The 22,431-nt window shown below is 52.7% G+C and overlaps 1 protein-coding gene across 1 annotated transcript in view; it reads right to left on the reverse strand.

The window, feature by feature from the left end:
• The window catches only part of CORO7 (coronin 7), a 174,013-nt gene that overhangs the window by 127,211 nt on the left and 24,371 nt on the right, over positions 1-22,431 (reverse strand). The window contains exon 7 of the mRNA XM_077827628.1: positions 13,853-13,903. Coding sequence (XP_077683754.1) covers positions 13,853-13,903 — 51 coding nt within the window. The remainder of the gene's footprint in view (positions 1-13,852; positions 13,904-22,431) is intronic.

Here is a 22,431-nt window from a genome sequence, read left to right on the forward strand (position 1 = left end):
GACACCCTGTTTCCTGGCAACTGATGGCCTGGGCCCTTCCCCCCTGCAAGGTGAGAGCTAAAGGGTTGGAGAACAAAGGAATCAGGTGACCTCCTGGCCCAGGAAAGGAACAAAGCCCAGGGGAGGAGGGGCTGGAGGGAGTTTCAGTTTGGGGCTGGCTGGACACATGGAGTGAAGCCAGCTAGGATCCCCCTCGGAACAGCCCTCCCTCAGCCCAGCTCCCCCTGCAGAGACACCTAGCAGGCACAGTCGTGCTGCTGTGCAAAGGGGGCACAGCCTCCGAGCCCCTGCCAGCTCAGAGCACGGCGCCTTTCCAAGGACACCGCCCCCCCGCCCCCACTTCATCCAGCCCCATGGCCTGCCCTGGCAGCAATCCATACCCAAGGCTTCAGGGCAGGAGCCCCCGCCACAGAGCCACACCATGCGCTGGCACTGGGGAGCTCCAGGGCCTCCTCTCAGACCACGCCCCTTCATCCAACCCCTGCCAGCCAGCGCTTCCGCAGCATCTGATGGGAGGCGTCACTTACTGCACCGCATGCTGTGCCCCTGGGAGAGGAATATTCGTGTGCTGGGCAGAGAGGGACCCCGGGCACCCTGCCCCTATTCACTGGGATTAGGATTCTGCTGCTGCAGGGTTGATCAGCCCACAGCAAGTGCCAGGGTTCTGCCCCACAGAGAATCACTGGGGTACCCAGTGCTAACCAGAGGAGAAGGGGGGGGCGCTGCATGGGCAATGAGAGAGGGGCATTAGTGAGCGTTTGAGGACACACCCCCATCCCTGCACCTTCAACTCCCAGGCTCGGGCCAGGAGATGCTATTTCTCTGCATGGACCTTAACCAATACAGAAATGATGGAATTTCCAGTAGGCCGCCTGCCCCCCAAACACAGCTCTCCCCAACCCAGCCCAACGGGCAGGAGCCAGCCTTGGCCCGGTCCTGCCAGTGCCATGGACCAGGCCAGACTAATTCACTTCAAAACATGCCAGAGGCACGCAAGCTGGAGCAAAATGGAAGGGTTAAAGCAGAGAGGCAGGGCCTCAGTGGCAGCACACTTGGAGCACTGTACAAAGGGAGAGAGGGGAGCAAGGGAAGCGGGGAGAGGAATGAGAGGAGCAGAGCAAGGCTGGGGGCGGGAAGGAAGGGGGGGTTCACAGCAAGTGCTGACAGCCAAGCAGTCATGGCAGGATGGTTGGTGAGGACTGGGCCCCAGCGAGGGGATGGGTAACAGGGTGGTGTGGAAAGAGAGCACAGATGGCAGAGGCTGCCCCTAGAGCAGAGATGCAAGCGATGGAGGCACAAGCCAGAGAGCCAGGAGCAGCAGGGTCAGAGAAAGGAGAGACAGCAACAGGCACTTTGTGACATTGGCATGCAAGGGAGGCAGGGAAGATGGGGTGTCCGGCTGTGCAGGGAAAGAGAGGGGCTGAAGCAGAGTGCGGGACATGAGACCTTCCCCCGCAGGCAGATCTGGGTCCTTGGAGCACTCCAGGGATGGAAGCTGGGGCGGGAGCAGGAGCTGACTAAGTCAGGCCAAGGAGACAGTAGGGCTGCAGGGACTGGTACTAGCAGGTGTCATCAATATGGAGAGGCTGGCTCAGATTAGCAAGGAGAAAGCCCAGAGAGAAACACAGTGAGAATGCAGGTTTAAGGCATTAATGAATGGCTCTTTATTGGCCAGCAATTTCCCAGCACAGCCTCCTTAACCTGATCAGAGCCTGCAGGGAGCCCAGCTGGCAGGAGCAGATGCAGTCCCACCCCATGGCCCCTAGTTACCATAGCAGCCTGCACTCTGCTATTTCTAACTTGATTTCCAGACCATCAGACTACCAACAACCCTGCCCAACCTCTGGCTACAGCCAGGCAGTGCAGAGGAGAGTGGCAGTGCAGAGGGGGAGGGACACTGTCCCAAGGACCACGCAGAGCAAACACTGGCCACAGAGGACTTGGTGCTTCACCGTCCTGTTATCAGCCTCCCGCTACTCAGCTCTCTCCTTCCAAGCACATTCTGGAGCCCAACAGTGTAGGGGTAGCTCTTCCCTGCTGACGGCTCAGCAGACAGCTACACGGCTAGCATGCTAGGGATCCTCAAACAATGATCTAGGGGTGGGACATCCATCCCCAGCCAGTGGCCATCTCGCCGACACCTCGCCAGTGAGCTCAGCTTGGTATTTCCCCAGAGCACTGCTGGTCCAGCAGGGCTGCAACTGTTCCTGTTCTCACCACTCTATTGATTAGCTCAAGAATTGGTGAGCAGCATTCAGGGTAGATCCCCCCAAACAGGGAAGAAGGGGTGCAGTGACTGTGGTTCTTTGAAATGTGTCCCTCTGGGCGCTCCACTTCAGGGGTATGTGCGCCTCTCAAGCCCTGGACCCGAGATTTTCAGTATCCGTTCAACCTGCAGATGTGGCCTGTGCCTTCCCATGCTGGACACCGAGGCTACATCGGGGTGTAGGGGCAAATCCTCAGTTCCTTCTTCACCCAAACGTTGTCCAAAAGCAGAGAGGAAGGAGGCTGGGTTGTGGAGCACCCATAGGGAGATATCTTGAGGAACCACAGTTATGGCACAAAGCGAGTAACCCTTTGAGCAGTGTCCCTGTGGGTGCTCCCCTGCAGCTGCCTCCTGAGCAGTACCCCAGATGGAGGAGGGTGCTTTGGAACTGAGTCCAGAACTGAAGACTGAGCTGCAGAACTAAGTGCCACATCGGACCTGACAGCATGGAACAGAGAGGAAGGTTTCGAAGCCCATGGAGCAGCCCCACAGATCTCATATACTGATGCATTGTTCAGTGACGCCATAGGTGTTGCCGGTGAACTGGTTGAATGTGCTGTCGCCCTTTGCAGGGGCGGGGTGAATCCCTGCAGCTCATAACACGTGATAATACACCCAGGTATCCATCTCAATAGTCTCAGAGCAGAGATCAAGGATCCTGTGGCGCTAACCATGAAGGAAATGAAAGGCCTATGTGGCTTCCTAAGTTGCTTGGTCCTATCTAAGGATAATGCCAATGCCCTTCTAACATCCAGGGTATGGAGACAGGATTCCTGCTGAGAAGTATGGGCTTTAGGGAAAACACAGGTAGGTGAATGGATTGCCTAAGGTGGAACTCTCCCAGAACCTTAGGCAAGAATTTAGGCTCTGGATGTAAAGAGACCTTGTCCTTAAAGAACACTATGAAGTGGGGGGGGATCTGCCAACAAGGGTCCAACCTCCCCGATCCTACAGGCCAACATGATGGCTACTAAAAAGGCCGTCTTCATAGATAAATGCAACAGAGAACAGGTTGCCAAATGTTCAAATGGAAGTCTCAAAGGTAACTGAGTACAAGGCTGAGGTCCCAGGTCGTGGTAGGATCTCTAATCTATAGGGAGAGATGCTCCAAACCCTTAATAAAGCTAGACAGTACTTGGTGAGCAAAACTGGAGAGCAAGAGGGAGTCTAATCCTATGAACGCTTGAGGAGCCACACTCTGAGGTGAAGAACTGCTATATTGGGATGATGCGCATGACCCGCATCCTGTGACAGGAGATGAGGGACAGTTGGACACACCAGTGAAGCAGGTGAGGGTACCAAGCTTGTCTCGACTAGGTTAGCACTAAGGAAAATTCTGGCTCTGTCCTGCCTGATCTTGTTCATCACCTTCAGTATCAGCGGTGTTAAAGGAAACTCACAGAACGGACCCTTCTTCCAAGGGTGAAAAAAGGCCTCTCTCAAGGAGTGGTGACTCGGACTCCCCTTCAGCAGAAAAGAGGGCATTTCCTGTTGCTGAAGGTGGCCAAGAGACCCACCTCTGCCAGTTCCCTTCTTTGGAATATGCTGTGGAGAACTTGGGTGTCTAGCTCCCATTCATAGTCCTATGAGAAGTGTCTGCTGAGGACATTGGCTGTGGTGTTCTAAATATCTGGGAGGCAGACCGCTGAAATTTGGATCATCATTTCCATAGTTTTGTGGCTTTGGCCACAGGGTGGGGGATCTTGCTCCTCACTCTTTGTTGATATAGAACATGTGAGATACATTGCCTGTCATGACCCTGATTGATTTCCCCCGAAGAGGGGTTGGAAACAAAGGCAAGTGTTCCTGACAGCCCTGAACTCCAACAGATAGACGTAGAGACGAGTTTTCTGAATTGTCCATCTGCCCTGAGCAGTGAGGGGGATTGAGGTAGTCTCCCCATCCCAACAGGGATGCGGCTGTTGTTAAAGTCACTAATGGGGCTGGGCCCCAGAAAGGAACGAATGCACACATGCGGAGTTGATCCTTCCACTAGTCTAGAGAATTCCTCCCTCTGTCATCTGTCTGTCCAAGGCATATGCCAGGAGAACAGGTAGTTCTGAGCCAGCCCTGAAATCAGGGGAGGTTTAGCCACGCGTGATCGGTCACAAAGTTGTAAGCTGCCACATGCCCAAGCAGCTGAAGACTGATCTGCTTTGGTCCGAGGGATCCTCTGAATTGCCTGTACTAGACCTGACAAGGTTACAAATTTGTCTAAAGGATAGTTGGCTCTGATAGTCAATGAGCCCAAATACACCCTATAAACTGTATCTTCTGTACAGGGATTCACTTGGACTTTTTTACATTCAGGTGCAGACCCAACTCCTGGGACAGAGCGAGGGCCAACTGGATGGAAGACAGCACTGCTTTAGAAGAGAAACCCCTGCATAGGTGCCGGCTCTGTGGGTGCTCCAGGGCTGGAGCACCCACAGGGAAAAAATGGTGGGTTCTGAGCACCCACCAGCATCCCCCCTATCAGCTCCCCCGCACCAGCAGGCCCTGCGGATCAGTGCCTCCTCCTCCCTCCCCGTGCCTCCCACCCGCTGCAATCAGCTGTTTTGCAGCACAGGCAGGAGGCTGGGAGGAAAAGGGGAGGAGCAAGGACTCTGCACGCTTGGGGGAGGGGGCAGAACTGGGCAGGAAAAGGTGGGGCGCGTGGGTGAAGCAGGGGCAGGAAGAGGTGGGGCATGGGTGGAGTCTTGGGGGAAGGGGTGGAGTGGGGCAGTGCATGGGGTGTAGCTGGGGGGGGTCAAGCACTTCCCAGCACTTTGAAAAGTTGGCACCTCTGAGCCCTTGAGTAGCAAGTCATCGAGGTATGGGAAGACTAGGAGGGCTTCTTGTCGGAGGGAAGCCACCACTACTGCCAGGACCTTTAAGAACACCCTTGGGGCCAAGGAAAGGCCGAAGGGAAGCACTTGGCATTGGAAATGATCCTGGCCTATAGTGAAGCAGAGGAATTTCCTGTACAATGGGTGTAGTGTTATATGGAAACAGGCAACTTGTAAGTGGAGGGCTGAAAACCAATCCCCCTTCTCCAGTGAACGAATTATAGCTGCCGGAATTATAGCTCACCATCCTGAAGTTTTGAGACTTTACAACTGTTTAAAAGTCTTAGATCTACAATCAGTCTCCGCCCTCCCTCCTTCTTTGGCACAAGGAGACACTTCAAGTAAAATCCCTTGTCCTTGTGAGGAGGAGGAGAGACAGGTTCTACTGCTCCTAATCAAAGGAAAGAGTTCACTTCTTGTCTCAGTAAAAGCTTGCAAGAGACATCCCTGAAGAGGGATGGGGAAGGAACAGAAGGGGGAGAGTGATGTAATATGGATGGTATAGCCCAATGTTATGGCCTCTGTGACCCACTTGTCTGAAGTGATCCACCTCCAAGCATGTTTGAAAGAGGCAAGGTGGTCTCCAAAGGGGGGAGGTGGGCTAATGGACACAGCTGCAAATCCAGAGGTGTGAGGGGATTCGAACCCTCAACCAACCCATCGAAACTACTCCTTCGAAGATGGCTGGGTGGTTGTGGAGGGCAGTTGGGTGACCCTCTTTCCCTGAGCTTGATGTCTTTTTTCTTTGGGGGGGGGGGGAATTGGTGGATCTATGGAACCCAGAAAACTGAACAGGATGTGATCTCCGGGTGGTCTGTGACCTACTGAATAGTTTCTTATTTGTAGGCGTAGCTGTGCCCAGGAATCATAAAGTAGCCCTAGAGTCCATTAGAGCATGCAAGGACTCATCCTCTGAACACCGGGGCCTGGGGCAGACTCACAGCCACAGCCCCAAACAGTAAACCAAGCCCCTCGGTAGTTAGATGCACTGGCTCCTACCCTTGACTGTTCCCATCTACACCCCCAGTGGGAAGATCGGCAAATCCAAACCAAACTCTAAGCTTGGAATCCCAACACTTAGGGCGCTCATGTCTGGTCTTCCTGCATTTGAAACCGAGCTGGTAAGACGTGGCTGCTCCAGAAGCTTGCTGGGAGAAGGCTGGCATATGGTGGAATGAGGATAATCTGTGGGATATAGTAATATCAGGGTACCAAATACCCGGGAATGACAGAGTAGGTCATGCTAATGGGGGGAGTGGCACTACGGGTTTAGAAAAGGCACAGTCAAATAAGGAGAAAATCTTAAATGAATCAGACAGCCCCATAGAATCTCTGTGGATAGAAATGCCATGCTTTGAATAATAAGAGAATCCTAGCAGAAATACCACTGACCACCTCACCAGGAAGGTGACGGTGACTCTGAAATGCTAAGGGAGAGGCTACAAACCCAGAAAACACAATAATAATGGGCAAGGTTAAGATTTTGTCTCAGTTATTTTTAGTAAAAACCACATACAGGTTGCAGCAAGAACCAAAAATTCACAGAAGCCCGTGACCGGTCTGTGACTTTTACTAAAAATAATGGGGGGAGGGGGCTGTTGGGGGAGATGACTGAAGCCTGAGCCCTGCAGGTTTTGGCAGGGGGGGAGGGGGAGGGAAATTAGCCCGAGCTCTGCTGGAGTGGAGGTGCATACCAGCACCTGCGCCCCAGTGGTTGACAGCTCCATGGTGCCTGGGGGCTCTGGGGCTGGTGGCTCGGCGCATCGGGTCCCTGTTCCTGCTGCCCAGGGGGGCTCTGGGGCTGGTGGTGCCAGCGCCCCCGAAGCCCATGGTGGCTCAGAGCTCCAGGGCCCCTGCTGGCTGACAGCTCTGGCCTCCCACTCCAGGGCTGAAACGGATGTACATTGGCCAAACCGGACAGTCTCTATGCAAAAGAATAAATAGACAAATCTGACATCAAGAATTAGAACATTCAAAAACCAGTAGAAGCGTACTTCAATCTCCCTGGACACTCAATAACAGACTTAAAAGTGGCAATTCAACAAAAAACTTCAAAAACAGACTCCAATGAGAAACTGCAGAACTGGAATTAATTTGTAAACTGGACACCATCAAATTAGGCCTGAATAAAGACTGGGAGTGGATGGGTCACTACAAAAACTAGTTTCCCCCTGCTGATACTCACACTTTCTTATCAGCTCTTTGAAATGGGCCACCTTGATCACATTGACCTCATTAGCACTACAAAAGTGATTTCCACCCCTTCTTGTCAACTGTTGAGAATAGCCCACTTCCACCTTAATTGAATTGGCTCGTTAGCACTGATCCCCCATTTGGTAAGGCAACTCCCATCTTTTCCTATGCTGTGTATTTATACCTCTCTACTGTATGTTCCACTCCATGCATCTGATGAAGTGGGTTTTAGCCCATGAAAGCTTATGCCCAAATAGATGCGTTAGTCTCTAAGGTGCCACAAGGACTCCTCGTTGTTTTTGCTGATACGGACTAACACGGCTACCACTCTAAAACCATGGAGGTCTCTGAAAGTCACAGAATCCATGACCTCCATGACATAATCTTATCCTTAATAAGGGGGATTTCAACTTTTCCCATATTGACTGGGAACATATCACCTCAAGATACGATGCATAGACAAAGTTTCTAGACACCATTAATGAATGCTTCTTGGAGCAGCTAGTCCTGGAACCCACAAGGGGAGAGGCCATTCTGGATTTAGTGCTAAGTGGCGCACAGGATCTGGTCCAAGAGGTAACTGTAGCTGAACCACTCGGTAATAGTGACCTTAATGTAATTAAATGCAACATGCTTGTGGGGGGGGGGGGGGGGGAGAATACCAAAAAAAAGAAAGCCACCCCAGTAACATTTAGCTTTAAAAAGGGGGACTATACAAGAATGAGAACACTAATTAGATGGAAATTAAAAAGCGCAGTCACAAGGGTACAGTGACTGGAACCTACTTAAAAACACACCATAAGTGAAGCTCAGACTAAACATATAACCCAAATCAAAAATGACAGGAGGACCAAAAGAGTACCACCATGGCCGAATAGCAGAGTAATGGAGGCCATTAGAGGCAAAGAGGCATCCTTTAAAATTTGGAAGTCAAATCCTACTGAGGAAAATAGGAAGGGACGCAAACTCTGGCAAGTAAAATGTAAAAATATAAGTATGAATTTGAGAAGCAACTTGCTAATGATGCACAAACTAACAGTAATTTGTTTGTTTGTTTTAAGTTCATCAGAAGCAGTTCACCAAATGGGCAGCTAGGCCACTAGATGATATAGGAGTTAAAGAAGCGCTCAAGGGAGACAAGGCCGTTGCAGAGAAGTTGAGCAAATTCTTTGCATCAGTCTTCATTGCAGAGAAGGTGAGGGAGATACCAACATCATATCCGTTCTTTTTGGGCAACAAATCTGAAGTACTGTCCCAAATTGATGTGTCAATAGAAGAGGTTTTAGAACAAATTGATTAACAGTAATAAGTCACCAGGTCCAGATGGTATCACCCAAGAGTTCTGAAGGAACTCAAATATGAAAATGCAGAACTACAAACTGTGGTATGGAAGTTACCACGGAAATCAGCCTCTGTACCAGGTAACTGGAAGGTAATTAATGTGATGCCGATTTTTAAAAAGGGCTTCAGAAGCGATCCTGGCAATTACAGGCTAGTAAGCCTAACTTCAGTACAGAGCAAATTTATAGAAAACAGAATTATCAGGTACAGATAAACCTGATTTGTTGGGGAAGAGTCAGCATGGCTTTTGTAAAGGGAGATCATGCCACACCAATCTATTAGAATTCTGTGAGGGGATCAAAAACATGTGGATAAGGGTGATCCAATCAATTTATTGTGTACTGGGATTTACAGAAAGCCTTTGAGGAGGTCCCTCACCAAAGGCTCTTAAGGAAACTAAGAAGCCATGGGATAAGAGGGAAGGTCCTCTTGTGGATCAGAAGCTGGCTGAAAGACAGGAAACAAAGGCTTGAAATAAATGGTCAGTTTTCACAATGGAGAGAGGTGAACAGCTGCATCCCCCAGGGATCTGTGCTTGCACTGGTGCTGTTCAATGTATTCATTGTTCATCTCCTTTTCCAGATCATTAATGAAGAAGCAAAGTTGGCAGAAAATACGAAGTTATTCAAGATAGTTAAGTCCAAAGCAGACTGCGAGGAGTTACAGAGGGAATCTCACACAACTGGGCAACAAAATGGCAGATGAAATTCAATGTAGATGATGCACATTGAAAAAAATAATCCCAACTATGCATATAAAATGATGGGGTCTAATTTAGCAGTTACTACAAAGATGATCAAGGCTTCCATATGAGGGGAGATTAAAAACATCAGGACTGTTCAGCTTAGAAAAGAGACGACTAATGGGGGAGATGATGGGGTCTACAAAAATCAGGAATGCTGTGGAGGAAGTGAATACAGAAGCGTTATTCACTCTTTTACACAATACAAATACCAGGTGTCACCCGATGAAGTTAACAGGCAGCAGGTTTAATACAAACAAGAGGAAGTACTTTTTCCCCACACAATGCACAATCAACCTGTGGAACTCATTACCAGGGGATGTTGTGAAGGCCAAAAGTCTAACTGGGTTGAAAAATAGCACTGGATAAGTTCATGGAGGCTAGGTCCACCAATGGATATTAGCCAAGATGGTCAGAGATGTAACCCAACGCTTGGGTGACCCTAAGCCTCAGACTGCCACAAGCAGAGTATGGAAAACTGGTGGATTGCTCCATAATTGCTCTGTTCTCTCCACTCCCCCGAAGCTCTGGGACAGACCACTGTCAGACAGGATACTGGGCAAGATGGACCATGGTCTGACCCAGCATCCCAGCTCTTATGTTCTCATGCTTTTAATTTCAGCCTTTTATAGCTCCCCTCCCACTGCCCTCTAGTGCTCAGGGGACAGACACGCATAGCAGAAATCCACCACCACAGCTGGCACCAGGGCAGTGGCAGCCTCAGCAGAACAATCAAGGCTTGAATGGCTCAAAGACAGAACTCCTACCCCACCCCAAGAGCGGACCTGAAGGTCAACGGAGAGGCACCTTGTTGAGGGAAGTTCACATGGCTCTAGCCCACAATATCTCTGTTCTACGGAAAGACAGAGGACTCCCGGCCACAGAGCTGCCAGTCAGGCTCCAACATTCCATGCGGTCACAGCTCCAATCCCTGGTTTCTTGTTTGCATTGGTCAGATTGTTTTGAAATTAAAGAAGGGGCAGTCAGTTTAGTGAAACAGTCCTGAGTAACTCCAGTACCCAGGCTCTAAGAGGAAAGGCTGTGACGGTTCTATGCCATGAAGGATCAGAGCATACCTATGGTGTCAGAGGTCCGGAGCCTCCGGACATTAGCATCATAAGTTTTGCTTCAGATTTTGTTACATCCTGCCCCTATTTCTGTCACATCAGTGGTTCCAGCTGACCTGGAAAACTCATTGTACTGGTGCCTCAGTAGCTGCTATGCAAACTGGGTCACGTTAAAGGACAGAGCGCAGCAACCCACTGCTTTCCACGGCAGCCCTGAGACGACAATTTCATAGCAGCTCTGGCCCACAGGAAGAGAAGCCCTTCCAAGTAACCCAGCCGCTTCAGCAACAGGAAAATCAGATTTTATTCCTCTTGGCTAACTAAATCCTGTGCAAACTCTCAGGATTTATGGCATTTTAAAGGTTCTCCCTTCAGCACAATGTAATATGTGGCATTTCTAGAAGACTAAACATCTTCATTAATTACAAGCGAGACTGGATTATGGCTGCAACTCAGCATTTCTTGGTAACTGCCAAGAAGGTGCATGTTTCTCTTGGCAACCCCAGACACAGATGAGGGGCTCGCACTGGACACAAACATCGATGGATCAGACGGCAGAGGAGGCAAACTGCCTATTTTCAACAGCAACCATCATTCACACAATATTTTTAATAGCTCAGCTAGACGGGGTCCACCCTCTCTGGGAGACTCGGCTGGAACCCGCCGAGCTCACCCCTTGCTGACGTGCCATTACACAACCAGACAGGGGCTCGCAGAGAATAAATAGGGGGACCTCTGGAGTAGCACGGGGTTACACGCCAGCAGGAAGAGATTCAACACTTTGCAGCCATGTCGGGCATGCACCTGGAGCAGTGGGAGGCAAAGATGCAGTTCAAAAGGCGAACATTTGCCATTCCAGCTTGTGTTAGCTGCTCCACTTCCCCACGACAGGTCTGTGCATATAGCCACCCCAGGGGAGAGAGGGGCTGTGTACAAGCCAGGCCTACACAAGATGCTTTGATTGGCACCCAAGCAACGTGTGGTAAGAGGCGGTCAGGGCTTAAAACACAACAGCGGTGCAGCTGTAGCTCTGCGGCGTAAACATGGCGACAGGATGCATTCTGCTGTCGGCATAGGTTAATCCACCTCCCTGAGAGGTGTCTACATCAGGGGTCAGGTCGGTATAGCATCGTCCCTCAGGGAGGGAGATCTTTCCCACCCCCAAGAGACGTGACTATAGCGATGTAAATTCAGAGTGTCGCTGAAAATCTTATTCCCTGCGTGCCCTTCATCCTGGTAGGCCCCCCCATCCCTTGCTGCTGAGCGTAGCCACCTCAGTGTTGGAACACAGCACTTTCTGCACTGCTGCAGAGGGAAGGCAGGCTAGTACAATCAGTGGAAAGAGAAGTCAGGCCAGGACCTTGGAGCTAACACCTCCGACATGCAGGAAGGATGCTGTGGGACGGACGATAGCCCCTGGTGGTCAGAATTAAGGCTCTTTCAGCAGCGGGGAATCCCCTAGCACCATGCTGGCGCACCAGTTCAACAGCACCACCTGCTGAATCAGACACACCATTTCCTGCAGCAGCCTGGGTTTTCTGTCGGTGTCACCCATCCAAATCCTGACCGGGCCCGACCCTGCTTAGCCTATGCTGTCTGATGAGAGCACCCCAAGTGGGGTATGGCTCTATGAACCAACTGGTTCAGACAGTGCTAGGGGCCAGCCAGCAAGGGCTAGGAACCTGGCAGAAACTCATCACACTCAGCCCCAAAGGGAGGGAGGTCCCGCACCCCTTGACAGTCAGCCCTCTGGCTAGTTCCAGGGAGAAGACTGCAGGCTTGTGTGTGAGCGGCATCTCCACCGCCTCCCACGGAAGGGTCTGAGCAGCTGGAGCAATTTGCTGGGACAGGCCAAAGGATGGGGTGAGGGCGACCAACTCAGCACTGAGATCCAGGCCAGCCCACACTGCCCCAGCTAGCCAACACCCAGGTGCCCCAGGCTCACCTCTCCTCAGACCCGTGAGCACAGGCTACTGGCAAGCCCTCGGAATAGCCAGCAGCCCTTTAACCACAAAGGCCGGGTGGCATGGCTCTCCAACTCTGCTGCGAGAGGCTGCACTTCACTGCACTCTGGCCAATAACGCATCCCCATTCCCGCACCGGGGGGCGGGGGGAGGGAGAAGGTTATGGGGGACAGAGAGTTCTGCCCACTGCCAGCACCTAGACAGGCAGACACCCAGCAGAGCAGACTGTCAGCTCCTGGCACGCAGTCCTCTAGTGCTGGTGCTGAAGAGGAATCTCCACAGGCTGCGAGCAGTATTAGTGCAGCGAGTTCTCGACAGGCCACAGCCATGAGGATGGTGGAAAGGCCTAACAGGCACAACCGCCCATCCGTCTGACACCATGCGCGACTGGGGAGACCACACCAGCCTGCGTCTTACACACACACACACCCCCGCAACAAAAAGCAAGGCCTAACATACGATGGAAGGGCTGCAGCATGAGCAGTTGGAGGGCGCAGACACTGAAAGTCCTGGAAGGAAACACAGGCTGGGTGCACAGGGGAAGCCACTAGTTCTTCCCCCTCCTCCATGCTTCCTATAACTCAAGCCAGCCCAGAGGGGAGAGGGACCTCTGCTTCCAGAAGCCACAGGAAACCTCTAATGGGGGCTGTTTAAACGCCATGCTGAATGCAGCTCCGACCCCACTATTTATTTTCTAATCACTGCGTTTAGTGAGCCGGTCTGAGCCGGTCGGTCAGACCTCAATGACACTGAAGCTATTTCGTTCAGCTGCTGGAAAAACCTGGAGGCAAACAACCCATGTGAGAGCCACCTCCCTCCCCACAGGAGCTGGGGCCGCTGACTGCAGATGGGCCCCGACCAGTCGCTTTGAATTCACGGAATACCAGGATCAGGATGAAAGGGGACTGCAGATTGGAAGCAGGTGTCCTGCACTGAAGTCTTCATGGCCTAAAAGCTTCCCCGTGCTCTACGCAGATAGCCTCAGGGAAGCCAAGAAAGGACCGTAGGCCTGAGGAGGAGGCAGCAACAGGCAGAACTTCACCAGGCAAAAGACAGTCAGAGCCCGTGGCAGCCAGCAGCCACTCCAGGCACCCAAAGATTCAGTGGTTTGGGCATATGAACACCCAGAGGTTGGTACAGTTCTTCAACCCATGCTGAACAGTCTCCATGGAGCTGCCCGGAGCACACCCCACCACAAGGAGCTCAGTCTGTAACGATATCCTTCCTAACCCTGGTACCTCTCCCGAATATCGGATCCCAGCAGTGAAGATCCCATACAGACAGACCCCGGACTATCTACACCTTGTAGCTCTTGGGTCGATTCAGCTCATTCTACTGGGCCCATCACCATGGTATCTGACCACCGACCTCGAATTCGCTTTGCTCCACCCAGGCTGTCCATCCATCCGTCCGTTCCCCCCCTCCCCGCCCCCGGCAGACCAAGGAAGTACCTGGGCTGCAGCTGGCTTGGTCCTTGGGTCAAAGATCCGCAGCTTCTTATCCTGTGGAGAGACAAGGAGAACAGTTGGAGGTGAGCGCCATGGAGAACACAGGACAGTTAACGCACATTGGACTGAATGCATGGTTGTGGGGGGGGACCACCAGCCACAGAACAGCACTAGCCTATGACCTCCACCCTCCTTGGGGCTGCTGGCTCCCGTTCCCCTATGGCTCACCCCATCCCTTCCCAAAAAGCCCCCTAGAGGGGAACCCTGATGCAGTCTGCTTTAAGTGAACTGTGTGTTGGGGGACATGTGGGGAGCCAGACTTTGCCCAAGCAGCCAGTCTCAGGGGGGTCTGCTCTGCAATTTGTTGGAGCGGGGACAACGGCCAGAGCTTCCAGCCCCCAGCGCCTGCAGCAGAGAGAACCTGCCACAGTAGAGTCCTGAGTCAATACCTGGATCCATAGCCACACTTGCCCTCATTCAAGCTGCTTTCTCCTGGCAGGGGCGGAGATGGGTCCCTGCGACTTCCCAAGGGTCCCCCGGCCCATTTTCTTTACTGACTCCTCTCCGCCTGCCAGTCAGAGCTGGCACTGTTCCAGCCAAGAGGCTCCCCCCTGGACTCTATCAGAGATTCTTCTCCATTGATTAATAGCTGGCAAGTCCTGCCTGCTGGTGGGGGGGGGGCGCGGGGGGCAGGAAGAGGAGCGGGTCTGCCAGAGCCAGGGCAGGCAGAGAGTGCAGGGCCTGGTACCCGGGGGACCAGCCAGCACTGCTGTCCCGAAGCACCTAGGGACCACATACACCTGGAGGAGGAGGGTCTCTAAACATAAGGGTCACTTAGAGACCTGCAAATGCCTGGTCATTAGGCCCAAGGTAGGAGCGAAGGTCAGGGACATGCCCCCAGCCCAGCGACTGTCCCACGCACTTCTCTTGGAAAGCAGGGGAACCATGTCACACAAAGAGGCAGCTCAATTAATTCATAGAATATCAGGGTTGGAAGGGACCTCAGGAGGTCATCTAGTCCAACCCCCAGCTCAAAGCAGGACCAAATCCCCAACGAAGTCATCCGGGTTTTGTCAAGCCTGACCTTAAAAACCTCTAAGGAAAGAGATTTCACCACCTCTCTAGGTAACCCATTCCAGTGCTTCACCACCCTCAGAGTGAAAAAGTTTTTCGTAATATCCTAACTAAAACCTCCCCTACTGCAACTTGAGACTATTACTCCTTGTTCTGTCATCTGGTACCACTGAGAACAGTCTAGATCCATCCTCTTTGGAACTCCCCTTCAGGTAGTTGAAAGCAGCTATCAAATCCCCCCTCATTCTTCTCTTCTGCAGACTAAACAATCCCAGTTCCCACAGCCTCTCCTCCTAAATCATGTACTCCAGCCCCCTAATCATTTTTGTTGCCCTCTGCTGGACTATTTACAATTTTGCCACGTGCTTCTTGTAGTGTGGGGCGCAAAACTGGACACAGTACTCCAGATGAGGCCTCACCAATGCCAAATAGAGGGGAATGATCACATCCCTAAATCTGCTAGCAATGCTCCTACTTATATACCCCCAAATGCCGTTAGCCTTCTTGGCAACAAGGGCACACTGTTGACTCATATCCAGCTTCTAGTCTACCATATCCCTTAGGTCCTTTTCTGCAGAACTGCTGCCTAGTCACTCGGTCCCTAGTCTGTAGCGGTGCATGGGAGTCTTCCTTTCTAAGTGCAGGACTCTGCACTTGTCCTTGTTGAACCTCATCAGATTTCTTTTGGCCCATTCCTCTAATTTGTCTAGGTCCCTCTGTTATCCTATCCCTACCCTTCAGCGTATCTACCACTCCTCCCAGTTTAGTGTCATCTGCAAACTTGCTGAGGGTGCAATCCATGCCATCCTCCAGATCATTAGTGAAGATATTGAACAAAACCGGCCCCAGGACCGACCCTTGGGGCACTTCACATGATACCGGCTACCAACTAGACATGGAGCCATTGATCACTACCCGTTGAGCCCGACAATCTAGCCAGCTTTCTATCCACCTTATAGACCATACATCCACCCCATACTTCTTTAACTTGCTGGCAAGAATACCGTGGGAGACTGTATCAAAAGCTTTGCTAAAGTCAAGGAATAACACATCTACTGTTTCCCCCTCATCCACAGAGCCAGTTATCTCATCATTAAAGGCAATTAAGTTAGTCAGGCATGACTTGCCCTTGGTGAATCCATGCTGACTGTTCCTGATCACCTTCCTCTCCAAGTGCTTCAAGACTGATTCCTTGAGGACCTGCTCCATGATTTTTCTAGGGACTGAGGTGAGGCTGACTGGCCTGTAGTTCCCCCGATCCTCCTCCTCCCCTTTTTTAAAGATGGGCACTACATTAGCCTTTTTCCAGTCATCCGGGACCTCACCCCATTGCCATGAGTTTTCATAGATAATGGCCCATGGCTCTGCAATCACATCCGTCAACTCCTTTAGCACTCTCGGATGCAGCGCATCCAGCCCCATGGACTTGTGCTCCTCCAGCTTTTCTAAATAATCCTGAACCACTTCTTTCTCCACATAGGGCTGGTCACCTCCTCCCCATACTGTGCTGCCCAGTCTGGGAGCTGACCTTGTTTGTGAAAACAGAGGTGAAAAAAGCATTGAGTACATTAGCTTTTTCCACATCCTCTGTCACTAGGTTGCCTCCCCGGGGCCCACACTTTCCCTGACCACCTTCTTGTTGCTAACATACCTGTAGAAACCCTTCTTGTTAAGAGTAACATCCCTTGCTAGCTGCAACTCCAAGTGTGATTTGGGGCCTTCCTGATTTCACTCCTGCATGCCTGAGCAATATTTGTATACTCCTCCCTGGTCATTTGTCCAATCTTCCACTTCTTGTAAGCTTCTTTTTTGTGTTTAAGATCAGCAAGGATTTCACTGTTAAGCCAAGCTGGTCGCCTGCCATATTTACTACTCTTTCTACACACCAGGATGGTTTGTTCCTGCAACCTCAATGAGGATTCTTTAGAATACAGCCAGCTCTCCTGGACTCCTTTCCCCCTCAGTTGTTCTCATCCATCCCCCTGCCTCCCAATCAGCCCCGCTAAGGGTGTCTTCAAGGTGTGACTGCAGCTCACAGACACACTGGAGCTAGCTGTCATCTAGCAAGGTCAGCTACCAGAACCACAAAGCCGCCTGTGACACCTTGGCCACACCCCCCTGGGGAATCACTCACAGGGCTAGGCTAAGCTGCTGCAGTGTCCCTGCTCCAGCCTCCGGTACCTGAGCTGGCTGGGTTAAAGCTGGCTTGGGGACGTCAACCCGAGCTGTGATCGTGCCACAGGACTGCAGTGCAGATAGGCTCCGAGTCCCTGAGGCCTACAGGTCTGCCTTGTTTCCAAGCCACTTCACTGTCCCCGAGGGAAAGAAAGGGAACCCCAGCGGCCTAGGAAATGCTGTCAAAGTGCACTTACAAGCAAAATAAAGTGACTGAGAAACAATCTTAGAGACTAACAAATTTATCTGAGCATAAGCTTTCGTGGGCTAAAACCCACTTCCTTGGATGCATGCAGCAGAAAATACAGTAGGAAGATATATACATACAGAGACCATAAAAAAATGGGTGTTATCATACACACTACAATGAGACACTCGTAGTGTGTATGATAACACCCATTGTTTTATGGTCTCTGTATGTATATATCTTCCTACTGTATTTTCCGCTGCATGCATCCAAGGAAGTGGGTTTTAGCCCACGAAAGCTTATGCTCAAATAATATGTTAGTCTAAGGTGCCACAAGTACTCCTTTTCTTTTTGCAGATACAGACTATCACGGCTGCTACTCTGAAACCCTTCGTACGCCACTCCTCTGCTCTGGCTCTGGCCTGCCGGCTTCTGCCATATGCAGCAAGCCCTGCGGCTCTGACTAGTGGAGAGGGAGCTGAATTTATCCGGCTGGCGTGAGGGTGTGCAGACCCCAGGGGCGCTGACAGTGCTGGTGCTTGGAAAGCTGCTGTCTGTGCTCACCCCCACGCAAGCTGTCTCTGGGGGGACAGAGTTCCCCTCACGCCAGAGTGACTGGCTCTCCCATGGAGCTAGCATGGTGCTCGCCCCAATCCAATCCCCCTTCACAGGCAGGCAGGCTTGGGGCTTTGATCAGTTTGGGGCCTACCTATTCCCTCTTCCCACCATCAGATGGAAACCCATCCCCTCACTCACAGATTTGAGGCCGGCACTCGAGCCATCAGGTCGGGGTGAGGGGAGGAGAGCTGAACGAGGGGGAAGCCACGCCTGCCCCCAAAGCTGCTAGGGAAGGAATTGCAGGCTCCCTTGCCTCCAGCTCTTGAGAGCCTGGCTGCGGAGCTCCCTGTGGCAGCAGCTCAGCAGGCCGGCAGGAGGACAGAGGAGCCCAGCACCCTCTGCAGAGGAAGGATGCACCTTTGGCTTGATTGTTAGTGTAATGACCAAACCCTTGGTCTGGGCATTATGCTGGAGAGCCCTGCCATATGCACGGGGGAGCGTGGTGATGGCAATCGGCAGGCTCAGCTTGACATCCCACATGTCCCTAGAGCTCCATGTGTGTTGGGGAACATTCCCATGGGTCACACTGGCCCCAATCGGCTCCACCACCCCCGTAACACCCCCAAGCACTGATCGCCCTACAAACTCCTCATGCAGGCCTGGGCCCCAGGGATCAAGCCCCTTATCAACGTTGCGCTGACAACAGCCCAGGATGATCAAGGACACTGCTGCAGACAAGGGTAGTGGCAGTGATTCCTGCTCCATCTCCGCCCTAGAAACCCTGTGTCTCCAGGCTGCTTTCTCTTCTCCCGTGCCCTTGGGGCTTTCTCTTATCTTGTTCCGGGAGAGGACGGGGTCTGTTTTGTCTGCCCATGTGCCCTGGCCTGTGTCCAGGGGAACATGAGTCAAGGGAGGGAGCCGCGGTGAAGGCCAACAGGTGGGGCGGCGGGGGGGAGAGAAAGAAAAGAGCCCTCAATGGAATCAATAATAGTTCCAAGCACACCACAAGGGCGTTAGAGGTGCCAACTGGCTCAGCTTCTCCTGGCAGAGAGGCTCCCAGAGGAGGAGTGACTAGAAATGTCTGGACCAAGGGAAACTGCAGCAGGGCCTGATTCTAAGGAGGCGGGACTGAGAGCTGACCTCATCACTGTCACCTCCCCCACCACCCTGCTTCCCCTGCCTCTCAGGCATCCTGCTGGCACGGCACCTTGCAGATGATCCATGTTCCTAAATCACTTTGGGAGGGAGGGAAGAGAGCCCTGCTGCTCAGCTCATCTCCCTGCCAGGGGCCAGGACTGACTGCTCTCCACGGCTTATTGATTATGCATATCACCCTAGCAGGCCCAGGACACTGCAGGACCCCATGGCACTGTACAAACCCAGGACAAATCTAGGCTTCTTTTGTCAGTGTTTAATTTGGGTGTCCCAGGAAAAGGGGCTGCCAAGCCCTTCCCTGGGGAGACTATTCCCTAGCTCAAGAGCCTGGCTCTCATAGCGTGCTCAGAGCAGCAGGCAGCTACTCCGTACTGCGAGCCAGCCACGATGAAATGGTGGATTCCCCAGCACTCCGGGCTGGCAGGGCTAGATTGGCTCAAGGGGCAGTACAAAGGGACATTCCGGCCCACTCCCTGCTGAGGGCTTGCGGGATTCAGTAGGCCCAAAGTTCACTCCCTTCTCTGGGCCCAGCCCCATGCTAGCCCTAGTGCCTGTAGGACAGCTTTTGCCTTGCAGCAGATTACAGCCTTCGACTCAGCCCAGCCACCCAACCATAGGATCAGGGAGAAGAGGCAGCACAAGGGGACCAAACACACACCACATATCACCGCTATGCCCCAGACCGAAGACGCCTGTCTGTGCATTCTGACTGAGCCCAGGGAATTCTTCCTCTCAGCTCTTGCCCTAGCCCCATTCCTGTGGGACAGCAGCACCAGCAGGAAGAGGATTAATTGCCCCACAGCAACAGCACAGCACTGCTACCCAGCTAGACAGGGGCCAGCAAAGTCCTGCCAAGACTTAGGACTGTCCAGACTGGATTGGACCCAAGGTCCATCTAGTCCAAAAACCTGGCTCTGACAGCAGCCAGTACTTCAGGGAAGGTGCATGGAGCCTGGTTTCACATGAAGAGCAGACAGATCCTGTCAGTGCTTGGACTGGGATCCTCTGTGCCAAAGTGCTGCAAGTGAGCAGGTGATGTCACACCAAAGGCGCTCTTCTCGGTTAATACCAACCCAGACTGGGCTACAGGCACAAAGGAGGGCAGATGGAGGGTCTGCCCCCTCCTGACCAGGCAGAGTGTACTGTGCCAGAGAAGAGATGCAAGGTGTGCAATCGGGCCAGATTCCAGCTGGGTCATTAAGTAACAGGGGAACTGGACTGCAATGTCGCTGCAATGTTCTTCACTTCCTGGCCCGAACGGTTGGTTACTGCTGCTGGGCTCTGCTCAGTCACCACCTCCCACCTTCTCCAGCCAAACCCTCGTCACAGGACAATCCCAAGGACACTCAATACAGTAATTCCACCAGCCTGGTATTTGGTTTGGGAAGCGCTCTCTACCATGAGGTTTGTCATTATCACCACCAGGGGGCAGAGGAAGCTGGTCCAATGGGAAAGCACTACCCGGGTGGCCACATCTGTTCCTACCAGATCTATGGATCCCAAAGGCTGTTAGAGACCTCAGCACACTGGCAGGTGCAAATGAAGCTTTCTGATGGCAGCCCAGTGCCACGGGACCTCCGCTGAGCTGGCAGCAAGGCGGCCAATAGCCCATGGTGCAACCTGCCCCCGCTCAGCTCTCAGGAGTGGGAACTCTTAAGGCATGCTTTAGAAAAGGGGCCTGAAAGCACAGTTGCCAACTTTCATGCAGTAAATAAGAACCCTGACTTTCACAATAAGCCAAAAAAAATCAAGCCAATCCCATTTCAAAATAAGGCCAAAACAAGCCAATCCCTAAGAACCCCAACGCTCTATGTGACTAGATCCCCCTGGCGTGCAGTCTGGGACTGTGGTGGGCCCACTGTGCACCCCTGACTCTCTTCCCCACCTTGCCCCTGCTTGCCAAGGCCTGATAAAAAAATATAAAATTAAAAAAAAAGCAACAAGCTACAAGCCAAACAAGCCAATTAAACCAAAAACAAGCCCAATTTCTGCATTTTTTTTCATGGGTTTGGCATGCCTGCCTGAAAAGTGTCTTCCCCCAACCCTCCATCAGGCAGAGCCCCCCCGGCAGCCAAGGGCTGCCTGAGCCGGGAATTAGCAAGGTTGCGACCCTACAAGGAAGCAGCCCCCAGTGGAGAGAAATTATTACGAATCAAGCTGTTCAAACCTTCAGAGCCTTTCTCCCAGCTGCTGAGGGAGCCATGCCCAAGCCTTCCCACGAGGGCACGGGAGGATGGGGGTGCGAGGACAGAGCCCCAGAGCCCTGGTCTGGAGAGACTCCTCGGGGAGCTCCAGTGATGGGGAGCTCCAGTAGTAGTGGGACATTAGAAGGGACAGGGCTGCATTAACATGTCCCCCAGACTGGCTCTGAGCGAGAGGTACAGTGCCAGGACCCGAGCAGCGCCAGCAGGCCCACCCCAGCTCTGCTAGAGAGTCGAGCACAGACAAGGCTGGGGTGCCCTGAAGGTCGGAGGCCTGCCCTTGCAGAATTCAGAGACCTGCCCTGAGCTGGGTGCTCAAGCCAGGCAGGGAAAGTGCCGCACAGCCGGCCCTTCCGGAGCAGTATGTGTGTCACAAGCACCATCTAGTGCTCACTCGCCACAGTCCCACACCACCACCTTTTCCCTCTCTCAACCAGGATGAAGGGGTCTGCTCCCCCCGTTCACTGCAATGCCCTACACAAACCCAGCCAGCTCTGAGACACCTAGCCCCCGATTCATCATTTCTACAGTGCCCAGAACGTGCCTGGTGACTTTCCAACACAGCTAGGGTTGCCAGGCACCTGGTTTTCGACCAGAACACCCAGTTGAAAAGGAAACCTGGCAACTCCAGTCGGCACCACTGACCGGGCTGTTAAAAGTCTGGTTGGCAACTCAACAGGGGCCCAGGGCTAAGGCAGGCTCCTTACTTGCCCAGGCTCCACGCTGCCCCCCGAAGTGGCTGCCAGGTCCCTGCAGCCCTAGGCCTTCCCAGCACCAGTTCTGCAGCTCCCATTGGCCGGGAACTGCAACCAATGGGAGCTGCGGGGGGCAGCACCTGTGGGCATAAAGGCAGTGTGCACAGCTGCCTATGTGCCTAGAGGCTTCAGGGACCTGGCGGCCACTTCCTCAGAGGGCCCCATACTCCAACCTTCTGCCCCAGCCCCCAGTCCCCTCCTGCACTCTAAACCCCTTACCCCCCTGAACCCCAACCCCCTGTCCCAGCCTAGAGCCTGCTCCTCCCCAGCCCCAGCCCAGAGCCCTCACCCCTCCCCAACCCCCGTCCCAGTCCAATGAAAGTGAGTGAGGGTGGGGAAGAGTGAGCAACAAAGGGAGGGGGAATAAAGCAAGTAGGAGGCAGGGCCTCATAGAAAGGGTGGGGCAGGGGCGTTTGGTTTTGTGTGATTAGAAAATTGGCGACCCTAACACATCCCTGCCTCAGCCAAGGCTGAGCC

Source organism: Eretmochelys imbricata, chromosome 10 (assembly GCF_965152235.1).
Source record: "Eretmochelys imbricata isolate rEreImb1 chromosome 10, rEreImb1.hap1, whole genome shotgun sequence".
NCBI classification, from domain to species: Eukaryota; Metazoa; Chordata; order Testudines; family Cheloniidae; genus Eretmochelys; species Eretmochelys imbricata.